The 14,082-nt window shown below is 32.2% G+C and overlaps 1 protein-coding gene across 3 annotated transcripts in view; it reads left to right on the top strand.

Moving 5' to 3' along the window:
* dusp8a (dual specificity phosphatase 8a) overlaps nucleotides 1-14,082 on the top strand; it is a 64,560-nt gene that overhangs the window by 29,123 nt on the left and 21,355 nt on the right. For all 3 annotated transcript variants that reach the window (XM_051099170.1, XM_051099171.1, XM_051099172.1), the window contains one exon: nucleotides 4,734-4,872. In XM_051099170.1, coding sequence (XP_050955127.1) covers nucleotides 4,734-4,872 — 139 coding nt within the window. The remainder of the gene's footprint in view (nucleotides 1-4,733; nucleotides 4,873-14,082) is intronic.

The following is a 14,082-nucleotide window of genomic DNA, read 5'->3' on the forward strand; positions in this document are numbered from 1 at the left end:
GCATATTATTCCACATTCTACATTACATTATATATTTATTGTCTGAAATAATTAATAAATATTAGATATTACACATTATACAGTGCATTATATATTCGTTGTCTAAAATAATTTAATCGATCAAAAATATATATATATTATACTTTCTACAGTACAAAATAATTAATAAAGTAAAATATGTTATACATCTTACAGTACATTACATATTTGTTGTTTAAAATAATAAGTATTATACATTATACTGTACGTTGTACAGGCCATAATATTGTCAGAAATAATTATTAAATAAAATAATAGATATTATACAGAATGCATTACATTATATATATATATTCATCATCTGAAATGTTTAGTAAATAATAGATATTATACATTATGCAATGCATTGTCTAAAATAATTTAATAAATAAAATAATATGTATTATACTTCATATAGTACAAAATAATTAATAAAGTAAAATATATTATATAGTAAATTATGTTTTGTAATTATAATTTATAAGTATTATACGTTATATTGTACATTATACAGGCCATAATATTAATATACGTGGATTCACAAGAGTAGTTTTAAATATGGACTTTTTTCTTACACAAATGCATTGATTCACTTCATAAGGGCTTTATTAACTAGCCAGAGCCATGTGGAGCACTTTTTATGATGGATGGATGTACTTTTTTAGGCTTTAGAATCTCAACCCATTCACCCATTTTAAAGCTTGAAAGAGGCAGGACATTTTTTAATGTAACTCTGATTATATTTGTTTGAAAGAAGAATACATACATCTAGGATGGCTTGAGGGTGAGTAAATCATGGGGTAATTTCCATTTTTGAGTAAACTGTCCCTTCAACTGTGAAATTTTAATAAACATTGTAATTCCGTGAGAGTAGTAAACAATTCCAAACCACAACTGTAACGATAACAACACAGACCACTTTGGAAATTTAGTGACCTCATCAGATTCTTCCAAAAATGAAAATTCTGTCATTATTTACTCACTCTGAATCATTTGAATTATTGAGGGAAAAAAACCTAATTCAAATTAATTTTGTGTAACTGATTCATTATCTGACTCAAAAGAATAATTCATTGACAAATCAGACATTGTTATTGGTGGTGCCCTGAAATCTCAGCAACCGAAAATATTGTTTCGAAAACAGAAAAAAGTCAGTGCACAAAATTACATTTAAAAAGGGGGTGGGGAGGCATTTTCATTTTTTTCTTTTCTTTTTTTTTGTTTGTACACAGAATTTTGCACAATTAGATTTTTTTTTTTTTTTTTTTTTTTTTTTTATATATATATATATATATTTTTTTTTTTGTTTTAAAAGGGGGGAAAGGCATTTTCATGTATTTTTGTCTTTTCTTCATTTTTTACACAGGATTTTACACAAAATTATATTAAATTTTACTGGACATCAATAAATGTAAATCCAAAATACATTTTGGAACAGCAGTAAAATAAAATAAAATAAATAAAATTAAATAAAATAAAATAAAATTAAATTAAAATTAAATTAAATTAAATTAAATTAAATTAAATTAAATTAAATTAACGTTTCTCCAATGATATTTATGCATGGATACAAGATGTAAAATCTGTTCACCTGAAACATAATTAGACAGTTTGCTGACAAAGAATTTTTCTATAATTTTCAAGACTGATTTAAATGACCTGACAATACAGCACTCTAAATATCATGAAGAATTCAGTGACTTCAAAGAATTCAATTTTTGTGCATCACCAGTTTCTGCTATTCTGATAAACTTGCTTATTTAAGCTTCAATGGATTATTTTCATGATTTTTAGTAAACAGCAGCTTAAATTTCTGTTTCTTACACAGTCTTATGAGCCGCTTTGTGACGCTCGAAAGCTTAATTTCATCTCCATTTCAGTTGGATGGTCTTCAGAATTTCTTTTGTTTTCCACAAAGGAAATAAAGTCATACTTGGCTTATATTATTGCTTTTTTTGACTATAGTGATTGAGAATTGCAGTGGTGTTGTGTATTCCAGTGAATATATTGACCGATATAACCAACCAATGCAGTTGTTGCAAAACACCCATGTATTCCTATTAATTGCCAATATTGTGTGTTTTTTGCTTTCAGCATGACTGTCCTCTTCTCATCCCTTTTTTTTTTTTCTGTCCCTCCATCTTTCCTCATCTTCCTCCCCTGTCACTGGCCTGGTTTCTCCTCCCCTCCTCTCCTGTCTGTGTGTTTTCTCCAGTAGTGCTCCAGTATTGTAGTGAGTCATTCTGCAGCGGCTCTGGCTGATGGTCATGTGATTAAAAACTGCCTGACAACATTGAGACAGCGGGGCTCGCGTGCAGCACACACACACACACACACACTCAGATTCAGGTCTTATGCACCGGTGCACACGTTAAGCCTCACCATCACCGCTCAATGTGCAAAAGATGTGTTTTTTCTGCAAAGGGTTGGCATTTGGAGCAGGAATATGAGAAAATCCCACACCTTTGCTGTCGATTTCACACTCTAAAGCATGACGTAAATGTAATGCATATTAAAAGCTAATGCATTTCTTAAAATACACTGTGGTAGGATCAGAACTGCATTGATTGATAATCCGGACAGATTGATTAATGGGTCAATAATTACAAATGCATGGCCAAAATGTTGTCTCCCTCCCTCTTGTGTCAGTTCCACTATCTATCTGTCTTGTTTTTTAGTGAATTTTGAGTGTAATATTAATAATATATTGTTTATAAAAACATTAATGTTCAGTTCGTATGTGTATTATAATATACAGTATATTGTTAATTCCAGTCCATCAACCTTATCAATATATGCAAATGTGTATTATTAAAATATATGTATTAAATAAACATTTGAATATTCATCCTTTATATAATGTATTGTATTATAATAATCTATATTCATATATATTCTAATATATATTCACTGATGCTGCAGTAATTACTGTTATTACTGTTATAACTGTTATACTGCAAATAATAAATAATAATAATAATCTTATACAAATATATTATGTAAACAAATAAAAATTCATATCATATTTTAGTTTGTATAACTTCTATTTAAATATGTACATATTACATAATATAGTTTGTATAAACACAACAATATTCATTTTATATATAATATGAACAATGCTGTACAATAATGTTCAGTCTTATACTGCAGTAAATATTGTAACAAACATTAATATTTAAATGTATTAAGATATATTGTGTATATAAACATTTATATTCAAATGTATTAATACTATACAGTATATTATACCCATTAAATATGTGTTTGTATACAATGATGTTTAACAAAATGTATTATTTACAATATTAGATATTTATTATTTATAATATTTATACTATTTGCTGCAATATCCATTGTTAAGGATTGTAAATGAATAAATGAATTTATAATTTAATTTGTTTATATTTGTACGTATTTATAACAATGTATTCATACAAATTTATGTTAATAAATGTTTATATGAATAATCAGTAATATTCACTTATATTCACTTTATAGGGCCAATCCAATTAATTTTTTTCCCAAATTCCTTATTTATTTATTTATTTATTTATTTTCCCAAATTCTAATTTCCCAAAGTTTTTATTCCCCCAGGTTTAATTTTTTTGGATTCCGTTTTTTCCCCCGTTTTAATTTTTCTAGACTCTGTTTTACATTAGTGCTGTCAAATGATTAATCGCAATTAATCCAAATAAAAGTTTTTGTTTATTTAATATATGTGTGTACTACTATATAAAGACAGACATATGCAAGGATATATATATATATATATATATACATACACACACTGTATGCATGTGTATTTATGTATACATAATAAATATACACAGTACACACATATATTACGTAAACAAAAACTTTTATTTTGGATGCGATTTATCGCAATTAATAATTTGACAGCACTAAAAAATATTAAAAAAGTATGTCTAATTACTTGAAATCATAAAACTTGCACAATTTAAGGGTAATTAATTAAAAGCTCTATGAAATAAGTTTTTTTTTCTCTTGTTAATAGTTCCGTCACAATTTCTTCAAGTTAAACCAAACTTTTATTTTGACGGGTTGCTGTAAAGACTTAAAGGTGTCTGTTTACGTGGACAGTTTTTCTCAAAAGAAATGGTAAAATGCTCATGAAGTGACTCTCAGAGTAGTTCTAGAGATTATGTTTGTGTTCATGTACTCATATACTGAGGCGGCAAAGGTTAAAAACACTGCAAGCGTCACGCGCACTTCAGCATGTGTGTAGTAAATGAAACTGTGCATCTGTGCCATTCATTCACACAGAGACACGCAGAACATGCAGGTATTTAAATAGTATATTTTCAGCTTAATATTCACAGACACTAGTCCATATTGTGTTTTGACTTAAGTGTACTGACCTACTTTCGATGTATTCATCCAAACTTGGCAAATTCCGTCACATTCCGTGTTATAGGGTAAATTCCATTTTTATGACTGGATTCCGAGATTCAGTCCGCGTTTCCCGCATCGTGGAAATCACAGGGCCCTGACTTTACATATCTGATTGTTCCATCTGATTATATAAATTATATTTATGATTATTTGAGCTATTTTTTTGTACGATACATATGTCATCGTAGCAGCCTTGCTATATTGTGAAAATAGTCAGCTGTGTGTTTGCCCTCAGCTTACTGTGACGTGTGACATCTGAGTCTGACTGATGTGTTCCTGTGTGTGTTTGTGCTCTGAAGGTTGATCTGGGCCGGAGGCAGGAGGTGGTGGTGTACGATCAGAGCACGAAAGACGCCGGTCAGCTTCCCAAAGACAGCTTCGTCCACATCCTCCTGAGCAAGCTGGACGGCACCTTCCACAGGGTGTCTCTGCTGACAGGTACAGACATACGCCAACTCTGCAGACCTGAGCTCTGATCTGCTGGAGAGAGACGGGAACGTGTCAGTTCTGGTTTACACCAGCAGAGGGCGAGTCTTACATCACACTCTTGTTTTCTGCTGTCACTCCCTCACATTTACTTTACACGTATCTGTCTGTCTCTTTAATTTCCCTCACGGCTCTGTCTTGTCTGACTGTTTTGTTTTCCGTGTAAATGAATCAGAGGCCTTGATGATTTATGTTGTTCGCTGACAGACATTTTTGTTATGTCATCATTGGAGGAATGCACACGCTCGACTGCTCCAGTACTTGTTTTGCACCATGTAGTTGTCGAGTTAAAACACTTTTCAAGGTTTGCAGAGTGATTTTCCTTTGCGTCGTTTTTTGCCGTAGACAACAACGAAATTCTCTAAAACTTACCTAAATCTTCCCGTTACCACTGTTGTTAAAGGCTGTAACTTTTTATATGTAACTTTTTATGTTTGACTACATTTTATTTATTATTAATACTGGTCACTGAATTAATAGTAATTATTATAAATAAAAGTAATTATAAAATAATAATAAGTTAATAAGTTTTTTAGTAGGTTGATCAAGCTAGCTTTTTGAAAACAATTATTTGTGACATAACATTTCATGATAATAAAGAAATTATTTAAAATTATTTTAATTGTTATTTTTAATAAATACAACTTTTTTGTCCTTTTATTTTTTTTAATGCTTTTATTAATGCATATTGTTCATTGAATTAGTAGAATTTTTTATTAAATTCATTTAAAAAATGTTTTAATATGTTTTTAAACCATTTGATGTAATGTAAAACAACAACAACAATAATAATAAAAAATAGGAAAAATGTCATGTACCTTTTATTATTTTTAATATGTTGTTTTTAATATTTGTATTATTTATTTATATTATAATTTATTTATATTATAATAATATAATATAATATAATATGCAGTTTGTCCTTATTTGTTTTATGCTTTTATTAATGCATATTGGTCATTGAATTAAAAATGTGTTTAAAAAATGTATTTTACTAGTTTTTTTAATCATTTGATGTAACATTAAAAAAAATAATAATAATAATAATAAATGCTTTTATTAATGCATGTTAGTCATTAAGTTAGTAGAAATTCAAAAAGTTTTCTAAATGTATTTTAATAGTATTTTTTAAACCATTTTATTTTAAACTATTTGATGTAAATAATAGTAATAATAATAATAATAAATAATAAAGCAAAATGTAATGCACATTTTAATCATTTTTAATGTATAATTAATTTTAGTTGTTGTTTTTAATATAACTTTTTAAATTTGACTTTTATTTTTTGTTTAATGCTTTTATTATTGCATATTAGTCATTGAATTATTAGGAAAAGTTTTTTTTTTTAAATGTGCTTTAATAGTATTTTTTAAACCATTTTATGTAACAAGTAATAATAAGTAATAATAACAACAACAACAAGGCAAGATTTCATGCACCTTTTTAGTTAATTTTAATATTTTTTTTTAACAATATTATCTATAACAATAATATATAAAACAGTTTATGTAAATACTGACACACACACACACACACACACACATATATATATATATATATATATATATATATATATAGTATTGTTAAAATATAAAAAAATACTGTAACAAGATATTATTGTACAATGTAAATCTTGAAGCAATATATCATAGTAATATATATTAATACATTGTTTATATTTAATACATAAACATTAATATTTACTTCACATATACTTAATATATTACAGTACTTTCAAAATACATCAGTCTTAGATAAAGCAATAGATACTGCAAATATTGTAAATAAATATGGAGTTGTAAAAATCAATCAAAACGCCCATCCTTATCTGCACGACTTCTGAGGAAAAGCATTAAAGATGTAATGCTAACCATTGTGCAGCTGCTGTGCACTGGTCTGACAGGAATCTCCTGCTGTCAATCAAATGATGTCATGATAAACAAATGAGCTGCTGCTCGCCAAAGGCATTAACCCGCATATAGACATCAAACCCCAAGAAAACACTTCACACATTTTTTACATCCCAAAAATACCAACTTTTTGTCACTCCCTGTAATAAATACTTTCTGTTAAAAGCGAGCGTCACAGCACAGTTCATCTCTCAAAGTGATGAGTCTGTAGAAATCCTCACAGTAGGCAGTTTTTCGTGAAGCTTATGTTATTTTTTCCTCTCACTTCTTGCTAAGCTTCTTGATCCAAATGTGTCAGCAGTGTAAAGAAGCTCAAATTTATTTCAGTCAGGATTTGGGGAAATTTCACCACTTCTGCAAATCTTTGATTATGTGACTGCATGCGCTGAAGCGTCTGTCACTTTTAAAGCTTAAGACCAACTTGAATCACATTTAGTGTTTTTCGGAAAGCTTAAATTAGAAAAGTGCCACACATGACATGGGAAGTTAAAACGGCCATCGCTGAAGCTGAGACAGCACCTTTGATTTAGAAAAAACACTTTTTTAATCTAAAAATAGACTATTGGATATTAATATAAAACACTTTAAAGTATAAAACGCAATTATTACTGGCATTTGCTAAAATGCTTGCTTTACTATGCTCAATCGCTGCATAGACACTGCATGAAATATTTTTTTAATATCCGTGCTTGTATTATCATTCTCAGACTCTGAAAATAGTTTTTTGTGTAAATGAGGCCAGAAGAGAAGACGTCATGATTTTATTAAGACCATATTAAGACAATATGGATGACAAATGGCTCTTGGCGGCCTTTGATAAACATTAAAGGACAGCTCTAGAGGAGATGATGTAATGTTTCTGGATGTATTCGATCCAGAACTTGCAGGGATGAAAGCTTTTGCGTGTCTCCCGTTGCTCTTAAATATAGCATATTTTGCTACAGATCTCTTCTAGTTATTTTAGTTGAGTATCTTCATTACATGAACTTTAGTTGTGTGTATTTTATGTTAGCATATGCATATATAAATGTGGATTATACCAGAAAAAAGTTTTTGAACAGTAAGATTTTTAATTAAAGTGTCAGCAAAAGCACTAATATTGTACTATATTTTTACTATTTAAAATAACTGCGTTCTATTTGAATATATTTTAAAATGTAATTTATTTTTATGATCAAAGCTGAATATTTAGCATCATTACTCCAGTCTCCAGTGTTACATGAACCTTCAGAAATCATTCTAATATTCTAATTTGCTGCTCAAGAAACATTTATTATTAGTATCATCAATATTCAAAACAGTTGAGTAGAATAGAAAGATCCAAAGATCAGCATTTATCATTTTTTTTTTGGTACAGAAATTATAGAAATTAATTCTTTTATTTAGCAAGGATGCTTTATATTGTTCAGAAGTGATGAAAAAGACATTTATAATGTTGCAAAAGATTTCCATTTCAGATAAATGCTGTTCTTCTGAACTTTCTATTCAAACGTTCTATTCAACATAATAATAAAAAATGTTTTTTGAGCAGCAAATCAGAATATTAGCATGATTTCTGAAGGATTGGAGTAATGATGCTAAAAATTCAGCTTTGAAATCACAGGAATGAATTACATTTTAAAATATATTCAAATAAAAACAGTTATTTTAAATAGTAAACATAGCTGTACTTTGCATCAAATACATGCAGGCTTTATTAAAAAAAAACATTAAAAATCTTAGTGTTCAAAAACTTTTGACTGGTTGTGTATATATATTATATATAAAGAAACGCATTCCTTTAACTCTTTTCCTGCCATTTTCCAGCTTTCTGTGTTTTCCCTGTTAGGTAGGGGGCGCTATTGCAAATCTTCTGAAAGAGTACTGAATCTCCAGATCAAAACACAGCAAAGAAGAAGCAGAAACAAGCAATCGCGTATGTCAGCATATTAAACAGCATATAAATTAAAACCGCCTAATGTTACCGAATAAAATGCAGACACAGAAAATAGTTTAGGACTGTGCAGCTTGGGTGGTGTTGATTAAATCTAGAAGCTAGAATAAACTTGAGTTGACATCAGATGCCCATTTTCCACAAGTTTAAGGTCTTCATGAAACATCTGCAATGTAACTTTAGTTATAATTCCGCAATGGTTGTGTAAAAAAGCATATTTTTAATTAGTCAAAAATAAGCTCTGTTCACAGCGACCCATTTTTGTGCATGTCTCTTTAAATGATAATGAGCTACTGCTCGCCCCGCCCCTCTTTTTCATTTTTGTGTATTCAGTGGTGCGTTATCATCAAAAACAAAACAAATCCACTTTGTCCTCAGTGGATTGCTTACAAGACGTTGTTGCTACAACTGGCTGAGGGTGGAAACGTGCCGATACGGGACAGTCCGTCAGCGGTTAATGGGCGGGGCTTGAGCATTATGACATCATACTGCTCAGAAAATCAAAACAGCTCGATAATTGTGACTGTTTAGGTTTTTTAAGGATTAAAAGAAGTAGTGAATGGATTTTTAGCATTGTAGGGTGGTTGTGTCTAACATGCTAGAACACGTTTATATGCAGACACCATGTAAAAAGTGAATTTAGCATCTGATGTCCCCTTTAAAAGCAGATTCTTTTGTTTTGATTTTTTGTTTTTTTTTTCAGATATATAAACAACAATATTCTGGGGGCTATGAAAGTTGTATGAAAATGATCAAAAGTACTGGTGGTGGCTGGCAAGTACTTTTTAAAAAGCACTGATGTGGAAAGTTGATCATCTTTTTTACCATATTTTTGACATTTTTGTGCTGTTAGCTTAGCAACACGCTAATGTCAAACTCTACTGGGACCAACTGTGAGCATTACTCAAGTTTCGTGTGAGCTGAATCCAGTCAGCAAGAATTATGATGAATGCAGGTCGCATTGCAAAACATCTGACCTGTATCTGATTTAGGACCACATGTGGAAGTGGCCCGAGTCAGAATCGAAAAGATCAGATTCCCGTATGGTTAGTGCTGTTGACCTTGTAATGAACAAAGAAAAGTCACATATGAGTCACACATGAGCAAGAGAATCAGATTTGGGCCACATTTTCTTGAAGTCGGACTGTAACATTAGTGTGTTTGTTAAACTGAATTGATGCACCAGTGTTTGCACTATTTCTCTTCAAAAGTTTTTTTGTAACGAAAAGGCCTCTTAAGTTTCTTTTTTTTTACTGCAAAACAATGGAGGAGCAAGTGTTGCCACCTTGTGGACAAAATACGTTGCGGAAAAACTGTATGCACACACTAGCGTACATGTAAAAACCAAAGTATCTTTTGGGAAAGTTTGGAACTTTTTGTTATGCAAGCAGTTCACAAAGGGTGTGAATCAGAACTAGTGAGTTGTGCAGCAGTGTTTTTGGTTAAGTGTAAGATTAGATATGGTGTTGTGATCGGAAAAGTGATGATTGTAAGTGATAGACTCTAAATGAACAGGAAGTTTATGACCACTTCCTGTCTTAGATGATCACTGTTTCCTTTACTATAAATGCTATCTGGATAAAAGAGTGCCATTTATGCATAAACCACCTTTGAAAGTCCCTCAAAGCAACACTGACTGATGTAATAGAAAGCAAGTGATAGTTTCATTTCTTGAAATCTCAACACTTTATTTTAAAAGAGCATTTTTTTATAAGTGCTTCTCAGAGATGTTTGTCTACACTCTTGGGGGTAAATGTTTCAAAAAGGTTTTTCGTTGTTGCTGTTTTTGTTGTTTTCACAGCAGGGCCATAGAAGAAGCACTTTTGAGCTGTTTAAAGTACCTTTCAGTGATTATTTCTTATAAGAACATTTTTATTTCTTAGTGTGAAAAACATTTTAAAAATCTCAAGAACCTTTTTTTTTTCATTATAAAGAACCTCTCATTTGAGGTCATGGTTCCGTGGATCACGATTTTCTCCCAAATTCATATCTGGGAAAATGTAATCATTTAAAAAACCTTATAAATATTAGGAACTGTTGTGAAATCTTGGTCAGTAGACCTTAGAGTTGGATGGCAAAAGGTTATTAATATACCATAAATCTAAAATGGTACAATACCATAATTTCACCAATTTTCCAGTACTGTTTAGCAGCTCAGGTTGAGTGACATGAACTGTTAACGCAAAGAACCGTTATTATCTGTTTAGTGTGCAAATTTGTCAGTTAGCCAGCATACTTGGTCATGTTTATGCAGTGATATAGAGGAATATATGGAGAAATATATAGCTGTAAGCAGCAATTTAAAAAAGCATTTTTTGGCAAATCCAGGTAATTTGCCATAGAAATATGATTTTTTAATGTCTATGACTGTTACAGCGCAAGCTTTGGTCCAATCTGCCTTAAACTTTGCACGCTTGTTTAGAATTACGTATGGCATGTGCTGTGGTTTTGTGAAGTTTTGAGTTTTCGTTTTGGCTTTATAGGCTTTTGGGTATATTTGAACAGGCCCCTTTTCTAAACGACCTCATTATAGCTTCCCAAAGGATACATTTCAACATTTTTGTGATCATTATTGACCTAGAGAGTCCAGAGAATTGTACTACAGTGTTTTTTTTGTTTGTTTGTTTTGTTTTGTTTTTCAGACTGAGTGAAAAACCTAGGACTAGTTCGCAAAAGTAGTTTTTTTTTTTTTTTTTTTTACATCTTCTTAGTAAATGGTTTGACTGACAGCAGTGGTTCTAGATGAAAAGTAGAATGAGGAGGTCTATCATATAATATGAATATTGTGTGTATGTGTGAAAAACTGTACAATATACAATCGTTTATGCTCTTGCAAAATGTGATTGCACCCTCTGTTAATGACCTCCATTAACTTTGTATAATAGGTGCTCAAAATTCACCGGCCAAAGGTGACCATGTTTTTTGATATACGCAAATGTCTTTATAGGCACTTGTGGCACTTTGGACCAAGACTGTGCGTACCGATTTTCATGTTGATAGTACAAACGGTTGCGTAGCCATTTTAGTTTTTATGTTTTTTCCACTCTTATAGCACCAGGAAGTGGCCAAGCTCAGTGACTTTTTTCATGTGCCCTCAAATTCAGTTCTTACATACATGTTCTGAGTTTGGTGAAGATATTTCATTCCGTTAAAAAGTTATACCCATTTGAGTAAAAGCTGCCCTCCCCCTTTCAAACATTTTGGTGTCCCTATCTGACAGTTAGTCGAAATTTATCTTTTTTGATCATTATTGATATTAACTCTCCAGAGAATCTCCCTACACTGGTTTGGTTCGATCGGATGAAAAACCTAGGACTTGTAGGTGACGAACGAATCCGTTGTGAACCAAGGCCTCCAACAACATAAGGCACTTGAGCCTGCAATGAATGGTTTAGAAGTTATGAGCGATTTCGTACTTCTGATTGCTGTAGCGCCCCCGTCAGGCCGATTGGGGTGAGCCTTGGTGATGTTGTAGACAGTTTGAGTACTACAGTCCCTCCAAGTTTCAAGTCTCTACGACTTACGGTTTGGTCTGCCTGATCAGTTTTACGTGGAGATTGTTGATCCTTGGCCATTCTAACAATTACAATAGGCTAAGTCCTTTAACCCCTAATAACGTGAAAGATCTCGTCTGCCTTTAGCTCGTTGAAAAGTATGAGGTGGTGCAAATCACAAGTGTATTTATTTTGTCTGCAAACTTCTTCATCTCTGTCACTCCCTGCATAGTTTAGATAAAACTAACACACCTGAACCAACTCTTAGGGTTTAACTCTTTGGGTTCGCCCTTTGTTGCCTGTTGAGTTGGCACGATGTTTCTTATTAATGTCTGGCGATCACAGGATCTGAAATGTTATGCGAGCTGTTGTTGAATTTGATCTTCCATCTCGCTCCACAGGCATCTCGTCCATGCCGTCCTTCTTATTGGAATGGCACACACACATTTACACACACCGCTTGAAGCTTTCACACCTCACCCACAGGGACGTGCTGCAAAACGAACGTGTGTGTCCTGCAGATGTGCAGTCGCTCTTAATCTCGCTAGCTTGTAGCCATCTGCCTTTGTTTTTCTATGCATGTTAGGACATCAAGTCCACTGGGTCACCTATATGTGTTCTCAAGGTATTATATGGGTCAATGGTATTATTCTTAATTTTGTCCTATATACAACTTTTTTAAGAATTATTTCTGCTAGTAAAATTTTAGGGTGATAAAACGGTCAAAAATAGTAAAAAAAAAAATCTAAAATATGCGTTATGACCAACATGGAAAAGATCCACCAAATGTCCTCTGTCCCATCAATAGTTAACTCAGCAAAAGTGGGAGGAATTCGGCAGAAAGTAGCAAATTATGCTCAATTAGAAGATGAAAGTTTTAGCTTGGCAGGGAGCAGAGTGCGGCTGTTCCTTCCCCCTTTGTATTTAGCTGCTTTTGGAGCTGAATTCAGCTTTGTCTCGCTCCCGGCTCCTATTATGCAACTGGGCGTTTCTTGTTGAAGTGTTTGTGTGTGTTCGCCAAAATGAGGTAATGAACAGGTGGTGACGCATTCGCTCTAAAACAATATCAATATATCCTTTCACTGTAAGCCTGCCCTCAACATTACGTTCTCTCTCAGACTCCAGACTCGCCACGGTCAGCCAAAGCTCCAATTTTACCGCCATTTCTACGCCCAGTTGAGGTAAAGGACAGGAGGGCATTCATGATTTAAACCAGCATAGGAAAAAGTCTGAGAGACTCTGGAAAAAATGTTTCCTATTATATTTGTTTGACTTTAACTTTTGTAAGACCTGGTTTTAACAGGAAAGTCAATCGTATTTTTATCCTAAACATTCAGCAACATTCCAAGATGCATTTCTAAACATAAATGTATAGTCAAAGTTAATTTTGTCAGTGAAATCACGAACAAAAATGGCACCAAATGAGATCCCGCTCTGGACTGGATTAGTGTTGCAGCTTTAGTGTTGCAACCCTCAAGCCATCCAAGATGTAGGTGAGTTTGTTTCTTCATCAGAACAGATTTGGAGAAATTAAGCATTACATCACTTCCACTTCCAGAATGAGAGTCCAAACAGCTGACAAAAACATCATAATAATCCACAAATAATTCACACCACTCTAGTCCATCTGTGCAATAGTGAATCTGTGCAAGCCAGATTCAAACCTTAGTTTCCCATATAAGGACCAAAGCTCAACATCTGTACTTTCAGAAGTTATATAAATGAAACAAGAAATCTGAATGCCTGAAATTGTGTAGCGTATCAAAGAATATTTGCCTGATGGATGAAATGTGCGATGAAAATCCCAAGTCATATCTAAAGGGG

This window comes from Labeo rohita, chromosome 25 (assembly GCF_022985175.1).
Source record: "Labeo rohita strain BAU-BD-2019 chromosome 25, IGBB_LRoh.1.0, whole genome shotgun sequence".
In the NCBI taxonomy this organism is placed as follows: Eukaryota; Metazoa; Chordata; class Actinopteri; order Cypriniformes; family Cyprinidae; genus Labeo; species Labeo rohita.